Genomic DNA, 21,471 nt, shown 5'->3' with positions numbered 1-21,471 from the left:
CGCGCCGGCTGATGGGAACCACTGCACCCACAGCGTGCTTGAAGGCTGTGCTGTGTCTGGGATGGCTGAACAGGGTTTAGTGGGGTGACTGACAAAGTATTTAAGAAAAACTGACCCCTAGTGGAGGTGAGTGAAACACCCCTCCTCTCTAGCTCTTGACTGAATCTTTAGGGGGCTCAATAAGGCAGAAAAGCCAAGTTTTTTGGCACCTTTCCAAGGTCTCAGCTTGATTTGTACTGCTGAAAACAGTGATTGACTCCAGAGTGTGCTCCTTCCCAGACAAGGCCAGACCAGGGCCCACAAGCTGGTGAGCTGCAGGGTCTTGGGTTCCTTCCTGCCCAAGGCGGTGGGGGGGACAGTCCCGGGCTGCTGGGATTCAACGTGTATGAGAGCCCGGCGGTGCCCATCACCTAAGCCAGGCTCTGTGCTGGGAGCCTGCTCGCATCCCTGTTCTGGGACAGAAGCCTTGGGCTTTGCACAGCAAGATGCACGGGCCAATGAAGGTGGTGAGTGGCAGTTTTTAGCATGTCAATGCACATAAGCACCTCCTTACACCTCTGCCTTTTTATGTCTTAATGCTAAATCATACTATGGTCCTACCAGAAGGGTGAGGAGAATGTGTATCACGGACTCTGCTACACTGGAAGCTCATGTGTTAAAGCCAGTTTGAAGGTGCCCTGAGCACACAAGGGACATGGGCAACGTAACTGATGCTCCGTCCAGGCTTCAGCCTGTTTCGCAGCCATATTAATGTGCAGTTCCACAAATAGGCTGAGGTTCTTTTTAATCTCAAGAGGAAATAGGCATTGGTTTCAGTTACCTTCCAGTGGGATTTAAACTAATTTTAGCACCCTGGTGCTAATCCCAGCTCCAAATTTAACATAGGTAAAAGTTTGAGGAGCTTATGAAACACGCACAGGAGTGCGAGCCAGCCCGCTCCAGAGCCGGGCTCAGCTGGCAGGAGCCCCTGCTGCGATGGGCTCTGCTGCTGCCCCGTGAGTCAGGACTGGGGGTGACTAACCGCAGCTACCACCCTACCAACCCACAGTCCCTCCCCACATCCTGTCTCCCTGATGGTGTGCCAGTCATTTGGGGATTAAAAAAACACCCTAAACCTGGAGAAGGATTTATCTATGGCAGGGAAAGCTTCCATCACGCACCTAAGATGGTCTTTCCAGCTCCAGAAGACCAGGGCTCTCAGCCTTCTTCTGTCCTTCCATTGTTTTTATAAACCACTCTGTGTTATCTCACCCTGTGCCCAGACGCTGGTTTTAGCTGGTGGAGGAAGAAAACTGTATTAGCAGCGGGGAGCCCAGCCGGCTGCAGTGTGCCAGCACAGCACCCAGGCAGGGCTTAAGCCCTCGCTAAGCCTCCAGCTTGGCTTGTCCAGTTGCTGCCCCCTTGCCCGTGGCGGTGAGGGGCTGGGGGCCGTGAGGAAGCTGGCAAGGGCTTCTCCGAGGTTTGCTCGCCAGCCCGTGGGGCTACGTGAAGCTTTAAAGCTCCATTGTGGAGAGAGTAACAGCACACAGCACATCTTAGCTAGCTGCAGCAGAATATTTATTAGTAGGAAAGAACATTTAGGGGGTTTCAGTAGGAGAATTTGTTTGAACTGTCGGTATCCACCATACATTGGTTTTCATCAGGATTGTTCAAGGTTACATATTTATATAAGAAAACAAAATAATTCATATTTAGGTGCAATCAGTAATTCCAGTATGAAAAAGCACCATGTCACAAAACAGTTTACAATACAAAAGTCTTCAAAATCTAACATTTAAAAACAATATTTGTTCAACAGTAATAACAATACAGTAAAAAAAATCGCATTTCCCTTCAAACAATACTGCTTATATATTTTGGCACTGAAAAAGAAACGATCACAAACGCGCCTTTTTAACCACATGATGCTGGTTTGTGGGTGTCTATGTAACAAGGAAAAACATGCTTTTGAAGTCAGTCATTTTTGCCAGGTGCAGTCTGAACTGCTCCCTCCATTAAAAAGAAAAAAAACTAAAAGAGAATAATATTCCTAAGCTGCAGCATGTCTTGTCTTTTGGCCCAGGACATGACCTGGAGAAGCATCTCTCTCAGACTCGATGTGTTAAGTCAGCCCTGCCTAAAAGGCTGGATTGGAGACCCTCTTCCCCCTTCAAACCCAGCAAGAAATGTAAACCTAAATCCCCAAATGGTCTCATCTTGTAGGGACTGACCCCAAGTTCTCTCTGTATTAAGCACCCCAATGAGATTCTGACCCCAAACTTGCTGTTCAGGCTCTTCTTTTCCTTAATTGCTTAATTCCTCAAAATTTCAGTTAATTGATTTTAAAGTCACTTTCACAAACAGTCTTATAATGTAAACCCATGTGTTTTGTCCTGGTATAGCCAGAAGTCTGAAGGAAAAGGGGGTGCAGAAGGGTGAGCCCCGGGCTGGGGTCAGTGGGATACGGCACCGGGGACCCCGGCCGGATCCCCTCCCAGGGCTGGGGCCGGCGCTCAGTGTGGGATGGGAACGTCTGAGTCTGAGGGAGGTAAAGACAGAAAACGAGACTTTTCAGGAAGAGCTAAGTTTCTGCTCAAAACTGACCCCTGTTAAAATGAGAACGCAGGTGCTATTCTTCGGATGAAACACTGGTGCCTGTGTGCAGCTACGACGACCCTTGGAAAAGGCTGATTCTAGTGAACATGCAGTCCTTGGTGCTATCTCTAAAAGCTGAACAATAGCAGAAAAAAAATTAAATAGTTTTTACATCTTACATCAAAGAGAACTACGAGAACACAATAATATCACGCATTAATTAGTATAGTCTTAAAAATGCAAACCAGTGCTGGTAAGACTCCCATACATTCTGTATATCATATGTACAGAAGAGAACAGCTGCTTGAGAGGAGAGGACAGTCAGAGAGAGATAATGTGTTTTTTTTTTTTAGTATGTTGCATAAGACAAATACATTATTAGCATTAAAAAATTTACTCCAGCACTAAGAGTTCAAGAAAGGTCCTAACTGCAAGTTAATAGCAGGGGAAACAGTGCGCGTGCTGGGGGGCACAAACACATACACAACCCTCCGCCCAATTCTCTGTCTCCTCCAATGGCCTGACCATCTGCTTCCATTTTACTGGGTAGGTTTAACGCATTGCTGTGCAGGTACATGTTCCCAAAGCACACAACATCACCGGGACAAATCCTGAAGGCAACGCACCTCCAGAAATCCTTCCCATGGGCTTTGCTTGGCTGAGAACTGTCTGGAGACTCAGAATATCACCAGATGAGCTTACAACAGAATCGGGAGGAAAAATTAACACAACACCATAGCCATAGGCAACTACACGCAGGACACTAGCAATTCTAGACAGCCATAAGAAAACTATGCAAACAAAATTCATTTAATTCATAGTTGTCCCTCTCCTTTCTGAGTTGTAAAATTCTTCCTTAGGATATGTAGGTTTGCTTACAAAGCATTCATCTAGAGAGGTATCTAATTTTACCAAGACACAGGATATGCTGAACTCCATGCTGCTGTGGTTAGCCTGCCCATGGTAGCTTATTTAAAGTTAGATTTGGTATCTCTGCTCTACTCTGCAATGTATGAACAGCCTGAGGGAACAAGGATGAGAAAGGTCTCTCTGTGGAATGGTCATGGACTTAAATGGGAACTGGATGCTTGGATCTGTTCAGCTTTTGGCCATGGTTTATCTCAATTAGTCTCCATAGCATCAATGTCTGCGTAATGTACTCAAACAAACATCTAACTGTTTACTTTTGCATCCATCCGTCATTCACTCGGCAATCTTTAAAAATCAAAAAGTATCAAGTACTTCTGTCAGAAGAAGCCAATATTGGTCACCTTGGGTTCAAGTGTGAAACAGAACTCAATATACAAATACAAGACTCCTTGGATGGAATTGATGTAACAAATGGAAGAGATAAGCATATTGAAACATGTCTCAATCTGCCTCCTAGCAGCAAATGTGCAGACAAAAATAATCCCTAACATAATTAAGTGCTTCGTTTTTGTTAGGCACAGTGAACCCACCTTGCTAGCGATCATTCAGGCAGATCTGCTTGTGGGACAACTGAGATTTTTGCTGGTGTGTGAGTCAAATGACCATCAGGGCTGAATCTAAGAGGATCCGTAATAAAGAAATCAAAACCACAACTAAAACATGAATAAGGAAATCAAAAAGAAAACACCAAGGAAACATGATCTCGTAGAGAATTCATATGAATAACATGCAGCACAATGTCTTTAGTAAGCTTCCTTAGATTTTTATCAGATTGAAACTCTGGTTTTGTTTTTTCTTTTTCTCACAGATACTGATAGAAACTATTTGGTTGCCCTGGAAATGTGAATAAACTAATCACAGGAAACAAAATGTGGTGGTGACAAAGAACTGTGAGTTCTCCCACAGACAACCACACAGGGCCCATTAATCTTCCCTCTGAGTGCAGCCAATTAACGGCACAGACGAAGCTTAGAATTTAAGAGGATTTTCTCAGGTGGGTTTACTAATCACCATCATCCTGTTTGGCGGGGGAACATGAGGCCAACCCTGAATACTTTTGAAACCCCTGTCCCCAGGGAGGAGAAAACCAGAGGTCACACCATCAACACGTGTTTTTAACAGATGGTAGGAAGAGTTTCCGCCTGACATTACTGCACCAAAATTATCTCTTGGTCCACAGCATCTGGATGCTCCAGGCAGCATTGGGGCACTGTGCGCTGAATGGTGATGCATAGAAAGATACTGCTTCTGCTTGGAAGAAACCAGCTCTCCGTGGAATAAACCATGGGAGCGGAGAGTGAGCACTGGTCAGGTTCAATCTGCAGGGCATCAACAAACACACACACGACAATGAAAATCACATTGTTCCAGAGGTTCAGCATGTTCTTGAAATGTTTAATGCTACCATTACTTAATAATAGGAAATAAATAGAGTAGTTGGCAAGATATACACAGGAGGGTCAAGGGCTTGGGAACCAAATCAGAAACTGTTCCATCTAAGCGCATCAAGCCTGGTTCCTCCACGTGTCAAGAGCTGGTGTTTGTTATTCATTCCCAGATAGGGAACGGACGGCAACCGGGAGGTGGGCACAAAGTCTCTGAGAGCCAGACACCCTGAGTGCCTGCCCTGGAAGGTGAGAACATCTTTGGTATAATATCAGGCCAAGAGGGGAAGATCTAACACATCTCAGCTGCGCATTAAGTGAACACAACAGAGAGAGTGGCTGTCAGATATTTTGGGATCTGGGAAGCACTCAGCAGGCTGAATAAGCTCAGATGACCATCTCAGTGGCAGGAGGCAGAGTCCCCATCCTCAGCCGATGGTGACATGGGGATGAAGCAGCCCCAGAGGTCACATAGACTGGGCTGGCACAGGGGACCTGTTCTGTGCTGACTATGGCCGAAGGGAGTTCACCTTGCAAATTCGGACTGTGACCTAAAGGCAATGATGACTCTTACAGTTTTTCATTTCTCTAGGCTTTTCACATTGTTCACTACAACCCAAACTCTTTTTTGCCTTGTTTATTGTACATTAGTCAGCATTTTACATGTGATATCTCAACCCCAACTACACATATTAAAATAACACTTATGACCTATGGGAGCAATGAGGAAACCAAACCTCTACATTGCAAGAAGCAACTCACATCTGGTCTTTCCAGCTGTTACTTGTTAAGTAATGGAGAGTATATCTGAAAATTTTTATATTTTATCCTGTGAAAATCCCCACCCATGAAACAGCTTCTCAGTATGGATGATCTGGAAGCAACAACAGCAAAAGGCAGACTGGAATAAGGGGTGCTGCTGACTGAGACACCTGTGGTAGCCAGGACTGGTTTCTGCAAGGGATGAGGAGATGGACTTTGTGGCTGACCGATCATTCTGTTGCTCTGAATGCCAGAGGCACCTAACAGCTTCTGCAGCCCCTCAATGACGGTCCCAATTTCTAGCGTCACTGCTTTCCACACCAATTTACAAGCCCTGCTGCTTTTTCCCCTCCATGTGCTTAAAACACAGCTGTTCCTCTCACCTATCCCAGCCCACAAAAAGGCACCTGGGCTTTGGAAGTCAAATAGAGCTTTTCCTTTTTGTCCATGACTGGGAAGAGAGCTCTTGCAGGCAATGTTTTGCCCTCGGTTACACTTAGGAAATGCCTTATGGCCGTCCTGGCAGCTCTTTGTTCGACTCCTAACAGGGGCACAGCAACAGCTGTGTTGCATGTATGTGAGAAGGAGCAGAGTTATTCTACTCCTGCAGCTGCATGTTCATGCTAAATGTATTTAAAACTGTCTTCTGTCTGCACCCCTGAACGCAGAGCAGACAGAGCAGCTCAGCTAGAAGGTGCCATTTCTGATCTAGCACTGTCTCAGAGCACATCACACCACGAGTCTGATCTGTCGCTGCTCTGTATCTTATCTGTCTGTCGCACAGTCAGTGGAGAATTCCGCATGCAACTTGGAGCGCTGCTCAGCTGAGGCTTGCCAAGTTCCTCTGCATTTCTAAGCGCATGTTCTGCCCACGGTACTAAGGAAACTGACATCCCCCACTTTAAGACTCCTGCATGGGATCCCACTCAGTACGACACAGAACCAAGAGTGCATCCGAACATGGTGCAAAGGGCAGGTGAAATATTCTCCACTGGCCTTGCACCAGTTACCTGACCCCTAACTTCTGAGCCCAAGGACCATCTCCCCACAGGAAACTGAGGGAGCACCGTGAGCAAGACAAAAGGAGGTGCTGGCGTGACGGGTGTTCAGGAGGTCTTGTCCAGCCCTCCCTTCCACTTGTTTTGCTTGGTGCTTGCACACCAGGCTTCGAAAGGAAACTCTTTTGAAGGATGGCTCCTTTAGCCTGACTGTGCTGTATTGCTATCATGTTGCATCTTCACCAGTGTTGCTAAAAAAAAAAAAAAAGAGCGTTTTAAAATAAGGAAGACAGGGAGACAGCTGAGCTCAGGGCATTAATTCTGATGCAGGGGATTCCCTCCTCACTGCCACATGTCCCCAGAGACTTGCCAGTTGTCACCGTGTTCCCTGGTTCACATGTACTGAGAGATGTATAACCACAGCCATGTTTTCATCTCAGCTTAGTCTGTGGATTAGGGCTCAACATCAAGTTACCACAGTTCACCAAGTTTCCATGAGTCAGCTGAGCCGAGGTTTCTGCCCATGTGTGCATTTCCAGCCCACAGCACATGCAAGGTAATGCGACTTAGCCTTAGTCTGCAGTGAAAGAAAATTAAGCTAAGCTGCATTATTGCACATTTGTGATCACTGATGAGAACACACGCTGAAAAGTCCTGGGGCTCAGCCCCCAGGGGCAGTTATTAAACCATGGGGACTCGGTTGTGTGTGACCGCTTCTTGTGCTGGTGTGCAATGCTTCTGCACAGAGACCTCATCCAGCTATAGAAGTCACACACTTCTAGCTTACTGTTTTAAGCAGCAGTGTCTAACAAATGTGGAGGTTGTGCTTTATAACAGAGAACAACAAAAGGCTGCTCCAACAATATGATGAAAATCCTACAAGCTCCTAAAACAGCAAGAGGAAAAGCACAGCTCTATGTACTCCAGGAACACCCACTGCTGTGGACTCACAGGGCTTAAAATAATGTTGAAACACAGATCTTTCTTCAGTGTCTCTCAAACCATAAGTGCTCACAAAAACATAGGCGTGCTGGTTTTACAAGGGTTATGTTCCCTTTTCCCTTCCCAAAGCACATTAAACCCAAGCCAGGCTGCTCCAGATCTCACAAGCCATAGTCCTCACTTCACATCTTCTGGCCCAGAGTTCTGCAAGCTGACTGGGAATGCCAGATAAATGGAACAGGAATTGCCCATGGATTCAGTCTACATGCAGGATGTACTTGTTAATTCATGAGAGAAGGTTACATTAATTCATGAGGGAAGGACAACACATGAGGGGAGGCTACCTCTTTCACATGCGACTAATGCTGGAGAGAGCATCTACAAAACTGAGAGGTGACGTGAAATAGGCTGTGCTGTCTGCCATCCTTCCCATGTGGAAATATTGCTAACTGATTACTTGAAAGTGTCTGACTTGCTGTGCCATTTTATACAGGATAGGTTATTTTGCCTTCAGAAAGTTTATGAAGGCCGCTATGATTGCAAATGAGAATGGCAGCAAAGCAGAAGATTGCAATCTGAGGTGCAGCACACCACAGCTGTCCTGCTGATCTGAGTCTGTGGGTGCTCACAACTCCAGCTATAGATCGCTTTTGAAACACATGCAGAGGCAGAGAAAGAAAGGGATAGCTAATAACTTAATACCAATCATTAGTTGTAGTCAAGTAAAAGAATAACCTTAGTTCACTCTGTAAATGTTTATACGTTAGTCTTATCTCCAGCTATGTCCTCTGCAGCTGTAGGCTAATTCTTATTCTTCCAGATTTTGTGACCTGTGGGAAGAATTACACCTCTGCTGGCCTGGGGTCATATTGTAGATTGTGTTTTCAAACACGTGTTGTACAATATTAACATGTGAAGCAAGCCTGGCCCCAAAGCCCCAAAACTATTGAGAAAAAACAAAACCAAAAACAAACTGAAAGATTAGGTTCTGGGTCAGGAATATTTGACTAAAAAGAGATGGAATGCAGTTGCTGAAATAAAAGTCAATGTTTTAAAAGTTTCATGCACACACAACTGCTTTCACAACATTAAGAAGATGGAACTGTAGAAGGTGTCCAAGTTCACCTCCAGTAAACGCCAGGTTCTGTAAGTCTGGGCTGCTTTGGGCCTGGGTGCCTGCACTGAGCCCACAGATGAGCAGCTCAGCAGGTTTCTCCAGCATCACCCGGTCCTGCCCGTGCAGTGGTGGTGGTGGAGGACCCTGGGCTGGGGCAGCGGGGCTGGTTGTTCCCATCTAACCCTCCTGCAGCAACCCCCAGCCGCCTGGCCAGGCTTGTCCTGCTGAAAAACAACCCTCACAGCACTCCAGAGTAAGGTGAAGGTCAGAGAGAGGGCCAGAACCTCTCCAGGTATAACAGAAAATTACCCTGAAGAAGGTAAGCACAGGCTCTCCTGGAAAGGGTTGGAGTTATGCACAGGGTGGCTAATGAAGATTAGGAAGAAAGAGACTGGGAGCATTTCCAGCAGCCAGAACTGGTGCCAAATTTGCCAGTGATGCTTGTAACAGCATCAGGTATTGAAATCTGTTTGTGGCTGTGGTTGGACCTCTTTTGCTTTCTCATTTCTCATCTCTGCTCAGTATTTTGATTAAGATAATGGGAATATATAATCAACTGGATTTCTATGATCATTTGAGACAAAGGTGTGTGCCTGAAGGCATTTATTGAATGTAATTAGCCACTCATAATAATTTTAGTACAGCTGATTAGCGACGTTATTTTCAATTTATTTTTATTTTATTTTAATATGGTCTGCACTTCGCAGCTGGCAAAGCAAATGGTATGGAAAAATTCAGTCTAGGATTTTTTCTCTCAGTCATTGTACATGCTAGCTAGTGTTTGACAAAAAATTATTCATACTCGTGTACTTATTCATGGCATCTAACTAGCATTTAGCTAATCATCACCTGCAAAGCAGACTTGTTTTACTTAGTTTATTTTAAATTAAGGCTACTGGGGATTAGCATCTACAAGGTCACTTGTCAAAACGCCAACCTTGCCTGTCAGACAAAGGTTACTCTAACAAGCTCACGAATTCCCAGCGCTGTGCGCTTCCTCCATGGGTAGCTCTCCAACAGGATCACAGAGCAGAATTTAGCTAATGACAGATTAATGCCAATTTAGTCAGCATAATGCCTCCTGTTGCTAAAGCTTTTCCATTGCAGCAGTGGTTGTAAAGTCCCTAAGAAATCCCATGTATGTGTACTAACTTTGCATACAGGAACTTGGACCAAAGGATAAAGTTTTGCAGCAGCAAATTTCAGAACTCCTGCATCTAGGTGAAAAGATAAACATTCAACATTTCTCTCAAGAGCTGATCTTTTTTTTTTTTGTTTTGTTTTAATTTTTGTATATATATAAATATACCATAAGCGTACCATTTCCTCATTTCAGTACAGATTTTTCAAATGTTACCAAAATAAATGAAATATAAATGCTACAATTTTATGTTTAAAACAAGTTTTGATGACAGCCTTCCCCTAAGAGCAGGCCCAGAAATTCCATTAGCTACGTGGAGAGAGACAAAAACACACCCAAAACTTCATACCATGCAAGATCATTTACAACAGCAGATGTGCTTCAGCTGGAGCTGCTTGCAGGTGTCTGTGAGTTCCTCACGTGCATGCCCACTCTCCTTAGTAAAAACTGCTTTATTACTAACCTGAAAATTTCACATTCAACGTGTATCATTTCCCTCAAAGTCATTGTCAAGACCCAGTTTTCCATATCTGTGTCTGCCTTCGCTGATCCCAAACGGCAAGAGGTATTGTCAGTTGTGGATTTGGGGATCAGGATTGCAAATTGCTGAATTTTCAGATAAAGCCGTGTGAAATCAACCACTGTAAACCTAGTAAAAAATGTCAACCTTTTTTTTTTTTTTTTTTTTCTTTCTCCTTCACAACCTGGAAAATGTTCACAGCATTGAAACGACGAGGCATAGGAGCAGGGATGCAGATGATACACCCCTCACACGTTTTGAGCTTTCGTACTTCTTCCTGATCCTGTCTTTGACCTTAACTAGACAGGAGAGGAGGTTCCAGGTGAATCCTGCACCACCCATCACAACCCCTTTGGTTCGACCTCTACTAGACTTTCAAGTCCTGCGGGCGAATATTCAGCTACTAAAGCAGCAACCTAAAATCTGTCAGTGTGTCTTGCTGCCAAGAATTTTGTTGTCGCTTTACTCCTTCTCAACACATACTTTCCAAAACAGACACGTTAAAACAAACAAACAAACAAATTAAAATAAAACAAAATCTTTAAAACAACAATAACACCACAATATCTGTTTAAAACAGTACTGCCCCTGCTCTGGACAAATTGTTAAGAGCAATTCAGCATTCTCATAATTAATCCACAACAAAAGAAGCTATAAATGCCACAAATGAAGGCATAATTGGCCATACAGAGGCAACACTACCATGAATGTTGTTTGGCAAGGAAAAAAAAAGCAGATACATAATTCATCCAAAGAATGGTTTCAGAACTGCCCGGCGCTGCTGGGATCACACTGCAGGAGACGGACTATGGATGGATCGCTCTTGGCGCCTCGGATGAACTCTTCCAGAGAGAGCTTTCCTAGAAAATAAAAGTGTTTGGTTAGCATATGGGGTGGGTTGCAGCACACTTGCCAAGGCTCTGGACGAGCACGGTGGAAGGCAGCTGGGGGAGTCCAAGGAAAATCCCTGGGAAAGCAATCCTGCAAGTCAAAGGCTTGCCTGCACCCCTGTCTGTGGATGGTGGTGGCTTTGCCTGGGCATCCAAAGGAGGAACAGTGGGTTTGAGGGATCGCCCCATGTGGACAGGACACCCCAGCCCATCAGTACGGGGGCAGAGGTGGCTGCTCTGGTGTCTGGAGGGTGCCTACCATCACGGTTGGTGTCCATCTGGCGGAAGATCTTCTCTGTCCTCTTCTCTGGTGTCGACTCGTCTTCTGGCATCTTCATTACAGAAGAAACCATCTTATAGATTGCCTGTGTGATATGACAGGAGCAAAGAGCTGGTAAGAAACACACTGTCTTAGTGCAGGGGTAGGATTATCTCCTGGTGACAGAAATAGGCAGAAAATGTCCCGGCAGCATCAGCTGGGACCTGCTCTCTGAAGGCTGAAGGGAGTTGGGTGGCACCAGTACATGCAGCTGCCCTCTTCAGTGGGAACATCATTTATGAAATAGTGTGTTTCCATATTTAGTCACAGTCTAACACAATCTGGGTTTGGACCGAGGTTACATTTTTCCTTATTAAAACAGTCTTCAGATGAATTTATCACTTGTACAGCACGTTAGACTCTGGCAGCTCCCAGTGCCTGGGGGAATGGTAAGACCACCAAGGTCTTGTCCCATGCTGTAGTGTGTTTCTATGCTGCAGCCACCCAGACTCTGTCCTCACCGCCCTGTCCCCTCGCCCTGCTTTTGCATCTTCCCCAATCTCCTTTCTCTTCCCCCTTGGTCAGCATCCTGCCTATGGAAAGGGCAGTGACCCACTCTCTATGTTTGCTCTGTCTCACAGATAATGAAGACTTGACCAGCAAGAAGTTGTCCTTTTCCTTGGGGGTTGGTGTGTGTACACAGCTCAAAGCCCCATTCACAATTCATTCCACAGCAGCAGATGTTCTGATCCCACACGACACTGTTGCAACCCGTAGCTATTCTCTGCACAGATAATTCTGTTAGTCACGTATGGTACTATCAGCCCCTAAGAACAAGGTAGTTTCAATTTTAAAACAGGGATGAGTCGTTGTTTCTGAACTGGTTATCCAGATGTTGCCTGCAAATGTGAGCATGCGGTACCAGTAAAAAAGTGGGTTTTGTGTTGAATATCTTCACAGTGCCACGCAGCCGGGAGCGCAGCAGCAGCCAGATGGCTGCAGGGTGGTGGCCTCAGGGGACCCTCCTGGCTGCTTGGAGAGGTTGCACATCCAAGGCAGCATTGCCCTGGTCTGACCAGCTCCTTCTGCTGCCCCTTGCACTTCATTGGCCTCTGGCTGACAGGTGCTGCACTGGACTGTCACTTTGCCCAGCAGTCTGTAGATGTGAATCGCTTTCTTCCACAGATTCTAACTCTTGTTCCCCCCCAAAACACAGTGTCCGCAGTGGTAAGTTCATAACTTAGAGCAGACGTGACTGCTTTAGCAATTTGTTCTCTGCTTCTTCCCGCTCTGGGAGGGGCTCCTTGGCACAAGCGTGATTGCTCACTGGATCTCCCTTCTCCCCTTCTCCCATTCATGAAGGCACTTTGTCTAGCACTCTTCCGTCACCTGGCTCAGGTTGCCCAAGGGCCAGCCCCAGGAATATAACAGCACAGATTCACCAGCTGGAGGGTGCTGCTAAGTAATACAGACCTTTTACACTCAGACTGGGGAGCACCCGCTTCCTTGGATGTCTTGCTGGCTTATCCTCTGCCACAAGCTCACCTTTCACATCTTCTGTCCTTTAAATAACTTAGAGAGTTACATCTTGAGAAGAGCATTTGTCTGTTTAATAAAATATTCATTGCTTATGCTCAGCGCAAACATCCTTTCCCTAAGTTATGTCACCAACACCGTGGTCATGGATTTCCTGGTCTGCCCTCCGATAAGTCTACAATGCTGGCTATGGACACAAGCAGGGGAGCAGAGGGGAACATTGCAGCATGAACAGCTGATGCATGAATGAAAAAGTTGTGGGCACCCTTTTTGTCATCATCATCATCATTAACATCATCATCATCATTTGCACTGCAGGAGTGCTCAAAGACTCCCAAGAGAATTAGGGTGCCAGAGTATTGGGCACAGCCTAAGCAGGGATGCTGTCCACACAGTTGTGATTATCTGATAACCAGGAGAACAGAAGAATGCATGAACATGGCAGCACATGAACATAGACATGAGGGAACTGGGGGAAGGAGACAATAGAAGGGAAAAAAAAAAAAAGGAGAGGGTGGACAGTAAGAATTTACACCTTCCTCATCCTCATCAGCATGCAAGCCTCACAAGGGTCAGAGCAGAGATGAGGCTTATAAATCTGCCAGTCTTTAAGCATCTTAAGCTGTCTGGCTTTTGTCTGGGGTAGGAAGAGAGGTGGAGGGGTCATTCTCTCGCTCTGGGTGAGAGGATGGCGAAGTAGAGAATCTACATTCAAAGTGTGGGAGGAATGCCCCAGACCAGGAGTGCAGGCATGTTTACCATGATCAAAGTAACCATAGTAAGAATATGCAGATTTTTAGGACAAAAAATAAAAAGCACTTCAGGATGACTTCATCCTACAGGGTCCTTTTCACAGAGGCGTGTGAAGGGAATAACAGATGAGATATTCTAGGAAAGCCAGATGGGAATAACATAGTGAGCGTTCCTTTCATGCTGAAAATGGTTACTCTGGACAAATTCTTATGTCCTTACTCAGAAGTTCAGTGGGAAGTTTTCCCAAAGTAAAAGCCAGTTAAAGCTGATTAAGAATCTTGAGACTTGCCCCATATTAATTCAATGCAGCTACACAGAGCTCTTTATTGGGTGTTTGAAAGAGCAAGCTTTGAAAGGAATCAGGTTTCATGTGATAATTGCATGGAGCTGGGCTGTGCTAACCCAGGCTGTAACCTGGGACTGAAAGGCTGCAGGGGCTCTGCTCCGTGTGGAGTACAACTCCTTGCAGCACTTGAGCTGAAAGCCATCAGTGGCTTTCATCAGGAGAACGTTTGGAGGTGGTTATCTATGAGTAGCTACCTGAGTCAGGACAGCTTTTGCAGGTGGATTTCTGTCAGGAGGGCTCCTTACAGCTCCCTGGAGCCCCTGAGTGCCACTAAAAAATTGTGCCTCCAGAGCCCTGTGTGCGTCATTGGAGTGAGCACAGGTTCTCGCTTAATCTGAACTGGTGGGTTCTGTGCTGAGCTCTCCTCTTTGATCTTCCACCTGCATGTAAATAAGGTGGGTGATTTAGGGCAAATCTCACCCCTTTACCAATTCACACAAGTTTTGCTCCCAGTCGCTGGCTGCCATTGATGCACTCAGGTCAGAAACCTTGGTGGGGGCTGCACTTTCCTGCTACACTTGGCAAAGTGTCAAAGAGCTTCTTATGGTGATGGCAGCAATGACAGCACAAATTTTCAGTCAGTCCTCTTTACTTTGTTGAAATAAATTTTGACAGCTAAAAATCTCATGAAGTGAATAATCAGTCTGAAAAATTTGCTTTCCTCTCAATCTCATGGAGACTTTTGACATTGCCTTTACTGAGAGCCATGTCAGCTTCTACTTCTTCCCATATTAGCTTCTGTTTCTTCCTGGCTTGCAAATGAGATAGCCCAGCAAGTGGAACCTGTGTGCTCTGTTTGTGTTATTCTCATCTCTCAGCTTTGTATTCTTAAGATGCCTTATGACTCCATATGGTGAAAAAATGTACCCTTAGAACAAGGTTTCCATTTCTTATTTCAACTCTTATTTTAAGAGACTCTCACCAAATATAACCCATTTCAACAAGGGGAACAAACACAAATCTTCTAACTGGTTTGTGGCTATTTTTGAGTGGACTGGGCTATTTAGATTATAGGTAAACATATGTGGAATATGAAAAGCATCCCTAAAGCAGGAGAATCTGAGAGGATCTGTGGTGAGGTCTGTCAAGAGTGCAGGCTATGCAGCTTCTTCCCACAGTACTTTGCAGATGCGCGGTGCCTGGTAGGTGTAGCGGTATCCCACAGACCTTCTTTCGGTAGGCTCTGTAATCATCAGCCCACCACTAATGTCCTTCAGGTTATGTGATCCTCCAAAGTGTGCAGCCAGCTCCATGTGCACAGCTCACGTGTGTATCTAAGCAGGGCTTTTTGGAGACTTGTCTAGTGAAAGCTCATGGACAGGTGTGGTGAGTCTGTGATAGGCTATGTGTTAACCACACTATGGCAAACTGAGCTTCAAGGAATGCAGGCGGTTTGCCCTGCAGCCCATTGCTTCAGTAATCTGTTATGGACCGTTCATGTTCATCTGTTTGGCATCCTGTGGGACATGAGCCATCTTAACCAGTAGCTCTGCTGTTCCAGTGCTGCTACTTATACCACTGTTACCACAAGTGCCTTCTTGCAATGCTGAGCAAGAGTGCAATGCCTGCATTGCCTGCAGCAGTGTTAGACCAGAGCATGAGAAAGGAAATGCAAGTAACCATCAGCATAACATGGAAAATCACTGCAGAGAGAAGACTTCCAAAGCACAAAGAAAAGCAGACTGAAAAAGAAGAAAACCATGCCTTGCCCCTATGTTATTTGAGATACAGTAATCCCACAGTAACAGGGGCAGTATTTTTCTGTGAAACTTAGACTTTTCGATTGATGTTGTTTCTTTTAGCATTCATTTTGATGTACTGTCTCATGCAAAAATCCCGATGAAAACATAATAAATCCTGCTATATCAACATGCAAATGTATGCTAGATAAGGGACCTGTAATAGGTTCCTCTGAGACATATATCAGAGATATAACAGAGTTCTGTTTTTCACTGTCAGAAAGATTGTGATGGCTGAGGGCCCCCAGGAAGACATTTGATACAGAATCCTGTCTTTCCATATTAAAAAATAATCATCTTTTGTAAATGAAAGTGATAGTTGTTAGCTGTTTCCTTACGTCTAATCACTCTACATCAAAGAACCTCTCAATAAAGCAAGAAAATGTGCTCATCTACTTCAGTTTCACATACGAACTGAACATGCTTCCAGAGACTACACAACAAATCCTACCCTCCAGGAAGAGCTACAGGTGACCAGTGCAATACAGAGAGATCACTGTGACCATAAAAAAAACTGGGAGAAGAGAACAGGGTGAGATCTACAAGCACGTTGCGTCATGGGAAGCTCCATCACAGAAAGGGCAGCTTTCCTGGTTGGAAAACTGCTGATAGTCCATGATGATGATGGTAGAAGTGATTGTTGCTCAGGCTTATTAGCCTGTTTACTTCCATAATTGCTTTTTGTGTAGTGCCTCAAAACGTGGGGTGAGATAATGAGATAAAGCATAGCTCAGTTGAGTTTTTGGTGTAATCTGAAAGGAGGGGAGAGCCAAACCTCCCAAGAAGTGCAGTGGGAGGGCTGGAATGCCAGGCTGAGGCCTGTATACAACATGTTGCTCTGGGTTGGTTATATAAATATAACAGAAAGTTGCTCTATGCTGATCCCTAAGCTGCAGTTTCATTTGATGATGGTGTCATGGTTGCAAAGGACAATGTTATGATTCGGTACCAACACGAATATGAAGAGAAGGTAGAGCATTTCAGCCTCTAAGCATGCCGGTGACTAAATCTGGGGTAAACGGAAAAACCTGCTGGCTTTGCTGGTCTTTGCCTGACTAGCTACAGAGAACACAGCCACTGATGTTTTCATTAAATTTGAGAAGAACACATTTATGGCTTTGTTCTCCCTGTTTATAAAACTTCTGGTCTGTGGGGTTTGCGCTGCCATGCAGCACCGAGGCCGTCCTGGGCTGCTCACGGCAGCAAGGGGCCCCGTGGTCCCCGGGGCAGCTCCAGTTCCTGAGGAGCAGACGCTCACACGCGTTTGGCTTCTTGTGTTAGCTTTCAACTTTGCTAGTTCTTCTGGGATTCTCTTTGTTTTCTTGTGAGGAGAAATACAGCTAGAAAAAAAACAACTGACAGCCTGCTTACCCTGCCCAGGGCAGAGGAAGATTTGTAAGGAACAGAGTATCTTTCAATGCAAATATTCCATGGGGTTTGTCATGGTGCAGGGACAGGGAGATCTCTGTGTCTGAATGCAATCCTGCTCTTCAACTCAGACACACGAGCACAAAACAGAACAAGTGAAAGAGGACACAACAACCCTACATTTGCAGCTGAGCTTTGTATCTGCTCTTGCTGAAGCAGTGCAAGCAGGGGTGTAAACTACAGTTTGGAGGATGTGAGAAGAGCCCTGGTAGAAACACAAGTGCACCACGCGCTAGGCTGACTGTGTACATGCAGTTTGCCATTCCAACATGTAATTTGTGTACATTCCTTTCCTTGGATTTCCGGCACAAATATAAGTCTGAATAACACAGTACATAATTAGCTCTTCAAAATTTTCAGGGAAAGAAAGGATCTTGATAACAACCTTTTTTTTTTTTTTTTAAATCAGTTCTGGCTTATACAGATTCAAGCTGTGTAAATATACTACCATATAAAAATGTTTTAAAACTTTCAGTAGAGTGCTGTGCCTTAAGGATAAAAACATGTTAGGGGAAGCCAAAGTGAGGTGGGAGTCCTAGTAACATGCAGGAAAACACGTCCAAAGAGGCTGTGTATGGCATTGTTGTCTGCCCAGATAAGGTTTATCTATACTGGCAACTCAATATGAAGATAGCTAGTATGATACTAAGTGTGCAGACCTCACTGGAATTATGCAGACAGACACCTCTTAAATTTTGTGAGCTGTTTTTTCACAACATCATAATTTCAAAATAGATTTGTTTCTTATTGTGAAGGGAATCTGCCTTCGAAAGTACACTAGCTGGTTAATCTAAGATACCTGCTTGGTCCAACTGTAATTAACTGTAATCAATTGACAATTATTTCCCGGAAGACAGAATCACATTTATCAGCAGGTTAGCTGCTGCGCCCCAGCCCAGCAGAACTGCCAAGGGGGAGCTTCTTACACACTTGTGTTGCTCAGGAGATATTGCAATGGATATCAAGTGCTGTAGCTTGAATTGTGACATGATCTTTGCCAAATGAAAGAACATTTTATATTTAAGTGGTTATACAAGGAACCAAGGTCATAAACCCACAAATGCTGCCGGAGTTTTTAATTCAGTGTCTCATTGCTTCATAATTCACTTGAAGGAGGGAGGCCAAGGGGTGTCTCTGAGCAGCACTTACCTGCACGATTTCCAGCATCTCTGACTTACTGATGTAGCCATTCCCATCGAGGTCGTACATGCTGAATGCCCACTTCAGCTTTTGCTCCAGTTTACCTCTCGACGTTACGCTCAAGGCTATGATGAATTCTCTGAAATCTATTGTTCCATCTCCATTGGCATCAAAAGTGCGGAATACATGTTCCGCAAACTTAGAAGCGTCCCCATAAGGGAAGAAGTTCCCATATATCTTTTTAAACTCCTCCATAGATAAATGTCCACTTGGACAGTCTCTCAAAAAGCCTTTGTACCACTCCTGGATCTCGTGTTCCGTAAAGTCTGTACTTTCTAGCAAATCTTGCATGACTTCAGGGCGTAGTTTGCTGTTTTGCTTTCCCATATTGGTGTCAAAATGTTACCTGCAGAGGAAAAATAAACACATATGAATTATTGTTATTGTTGTTGTTATTGTTATTATTGTTATTATTATTATTATTAAATTATTAATAGCTATTGGTTTGGAGACTGTAGAAGAACAGTATGCTGTATTCTGAGATTTCTGATGATAGTTCACACTTGGCAGTCAGCTGAAACTTTGGGCAGAGTCCACCACTATGAGTATACTCTGAAAAAACTAACAAACCTAATCTACAGTGTCTACATTGTCTTTTCGCAGTCTGGAGAACTGTAATTACTTTGACTTTATTGCCATCCAAGTATACTTTTGAAATCACAAGGTAAGCAATGGATGTTGCAAGGTACAGATGACTGGTGGCTGTGTGCTGCAGCACACGCTCCATCCCAGTCCCCCAGCTGTCAAGAACCTGATCTCAAGGAGATACATTTTTTTGTACCTCTGGTAGAATTCAGGTTGCTACAAAGGGCTATGGCTGCTTGGTCTTGCTCCAAAATGGGATCAAGGTGCATTGGTAGTATACATTGATACTAAGAGCTCCAAAGCCCTTCTAGATATATCTCTTTAGCCAGAATCAAACAGAACAACCCAGAAGTTGCCTCTCTTGTTTGGCATAGACTGATTCCCATTTTAGTTCAAAATGCAGATAAAATCTGTGAAGATTTTATCAATGGTGGATTCTCCCACTCCAAATTATATTACTGTGGTTTTAAATTTTCCTTGCAGCCAGCAATTGGATCTGTTACTAAGTAATAGTAACTTGGGTGGTCACAGGTCTTTGAAAAACACTCTTTTAAAAAAACAGGAGGAGAAAACATTAAGTACCCGGACAACAAAACTGGAAATTCATTTCCGTTAAATTAACCACTAAGAGATGTTATTGAATATAGCTTCATATTTTATTTAAGGCAAATTGCTACATAACACATTGTGCAGCACATTTACTAACAGCTGCTGCCCTTTGGGTATTAAGTTTTGGAGCCTGAGTGTGTTGGCTCCAAAAGGTAACATCATCAGTTTTACTGGAAGCTTAGCATTATACCTGAATTGTGGGAAGCTATTCTCTATCAACAGAAACCTGCCTGAGAATTTGTCATGTGAATGACAGTCACAACTATTAATAAAATCCAATGTATGAATGACTTAAGTAGAATTGCAAAATATATATGAGACTTCCACACTGTTGTCAGAATGGAATCTCTGGGCCACAGAGGTGGATTTATGAATGATGCCTAGACCAAAATAATACTTTAAAAAAATGAAGAATAATACAGTGTCATTACATGTCAGAAGCATCTAGTGAAAAATGTACCACCATTTGAAGGTAATCTACTGCCTTTTCTATTTGACACTGGGAAGAAGAAATAGAGTCTCCCCTGAGCTGATGCTAATTGTTTCCTGTGCTGAGAAGTTCCCCTCCTCCCCAAGGTGAATTTGAATTCCTCAAGGCAGCCAGAGGTCTGACTCTTTAATCTCATGTGTTCTTGGACCAGAGTGACCAAAAAGTGTATTTCTCTAGGGTAAAATGGTGGGATTCATCTTAGATCTGTCTGTGTCTCTACATGATCCACTGGTGGCTGCCTGGTAACTAGATGTCTAAGTCTAAACTTGTTGCCTCCACAACTGATGGAGAGTAGGCTTCCCTCTTTGCAGAGAAGAGGCTGAAAAGGGTGATGGGTCCTGCGTGATGGGAGCCTCTCCATCTCTTGACTGTTTCAGGGGTCTGGGTGTTCACCTTAATCAAAACAATGTCTTTTCTTTCAAAATGTCTCCAAAACACTTGGAAAAAGGTAATTTTTTTCCTATTGTCTTTCCTCCTTTCATCCTGATCAAAACATACTGTACAGTTTTTAAGCAGTCTAAGCTCTTAATACCCTGAAAATATAAAAAATGTCCCTGTTTTATAGGCCCGGTCTAACAGCTGCCGAGGCAGCTGAAGGTTGCACTGCCTTCAGCGGGTGTTGGACGGGGTCCACAATAAACAACCTGGGAATTATCTGAGTGAACGGATTACATGAGGGCAGCCAGACGGGTTTATGTCAGGCAAAACAACACGAGCAGAGTTTGCCAGCAGGATAGGAAAGCAAGTGGACAAGTGAAGTGTCCAGGCTTAGTTTAGAGCAGCACCAGTTTAGCAAAAACCAAGCCGGTAAGATTCGCAGGGTAGGTGGCAGCCACCCACAGCCACGCTGGCAGCTGCTCCGCAGCCCCGGGGCTGCACACTTGCCAGACCAGCAGAGTATAAAGAGGAGGTCTCTGGCTAAGGTGCAAGCCAGCTGCAGTAGGACTGAGCTGGCATTAGCCATGTAATCCCTTGCTGCTCTTTCATATCTAAACATTTGAAAACGTGAAACTTGGCTTCCACACTTCCAGAACAGGTTCTTCTGAAAAATAAAATAATGAGGTGACGGGCAGACAGTGGACTTCAAGAGGGAGCCAATAAGAATGTGTTTCGGTCTGCAAAATTATGCCTTTATAGCTGCACATGGCTGCAGGTGCAAAATATTTTTACCAAATAATAAAAAATAAGGAATGGCAGAATGCACTGCATTGCATTGGTAGGAGCAAACCATCACAATCAGAAAAATCTCGGTTCTCCAGGCAGAAAG

The 21,471-nt window shown here is 44.5% G+C and overlaps 1 protein-coding gene across 1 annotated transcript in view; it reads right to left on the bottom strand.

Moving 5' to 3' along the window:
* Nucleotides 1–1,540: 1,540 nt before the first annotated feature.
* The window catches only part of NCALD (neurocalcin delta), a 60,607-nt gene continuing 40,676 nt past the window's right edge, over nt 1,541–21,471 (bottom strand). The window contains exons 2-4 of the mRNA XM_065829794.2: nt 18,470–18,866; nt 11,519–11,624; nt 1,541–11,229 (exon numbers count right to left, since the gene is read on the bottom strand). Coding sequence (XP_065685866.1) covers nt 11,132–11,229; nt 11,519–11,624; nt 18,470–18,847 — 582 coding nt within the window. The 5' untranslated portion in view covers nt 18,848–18,866 and the 3' untranslated portion in view covers nt 1,541–11,131. The remainder of the gene's footprint in view (nt 11,230–11,518; nt 11,625–18,469; nt 18,867–21,471) is intronic.

This window comes from Patagioenas fasciata, chromosome 2, assembly GCF_037038585.1.
Source record: "Patagioenas fasciata isolate bPatFas1 chromosome 2, bPatFas1.hap1, whole genome shotgun sequence".
Lineage (NCBI taxonomy): Eukaryota > Metazoa > Chordata > Aves > Columbiformes > Columbidae > Patagioenas > Patagioenas fasciata.
This window is presented reverse-complemented; position numbering and strand designations above follow the sequence as displayed.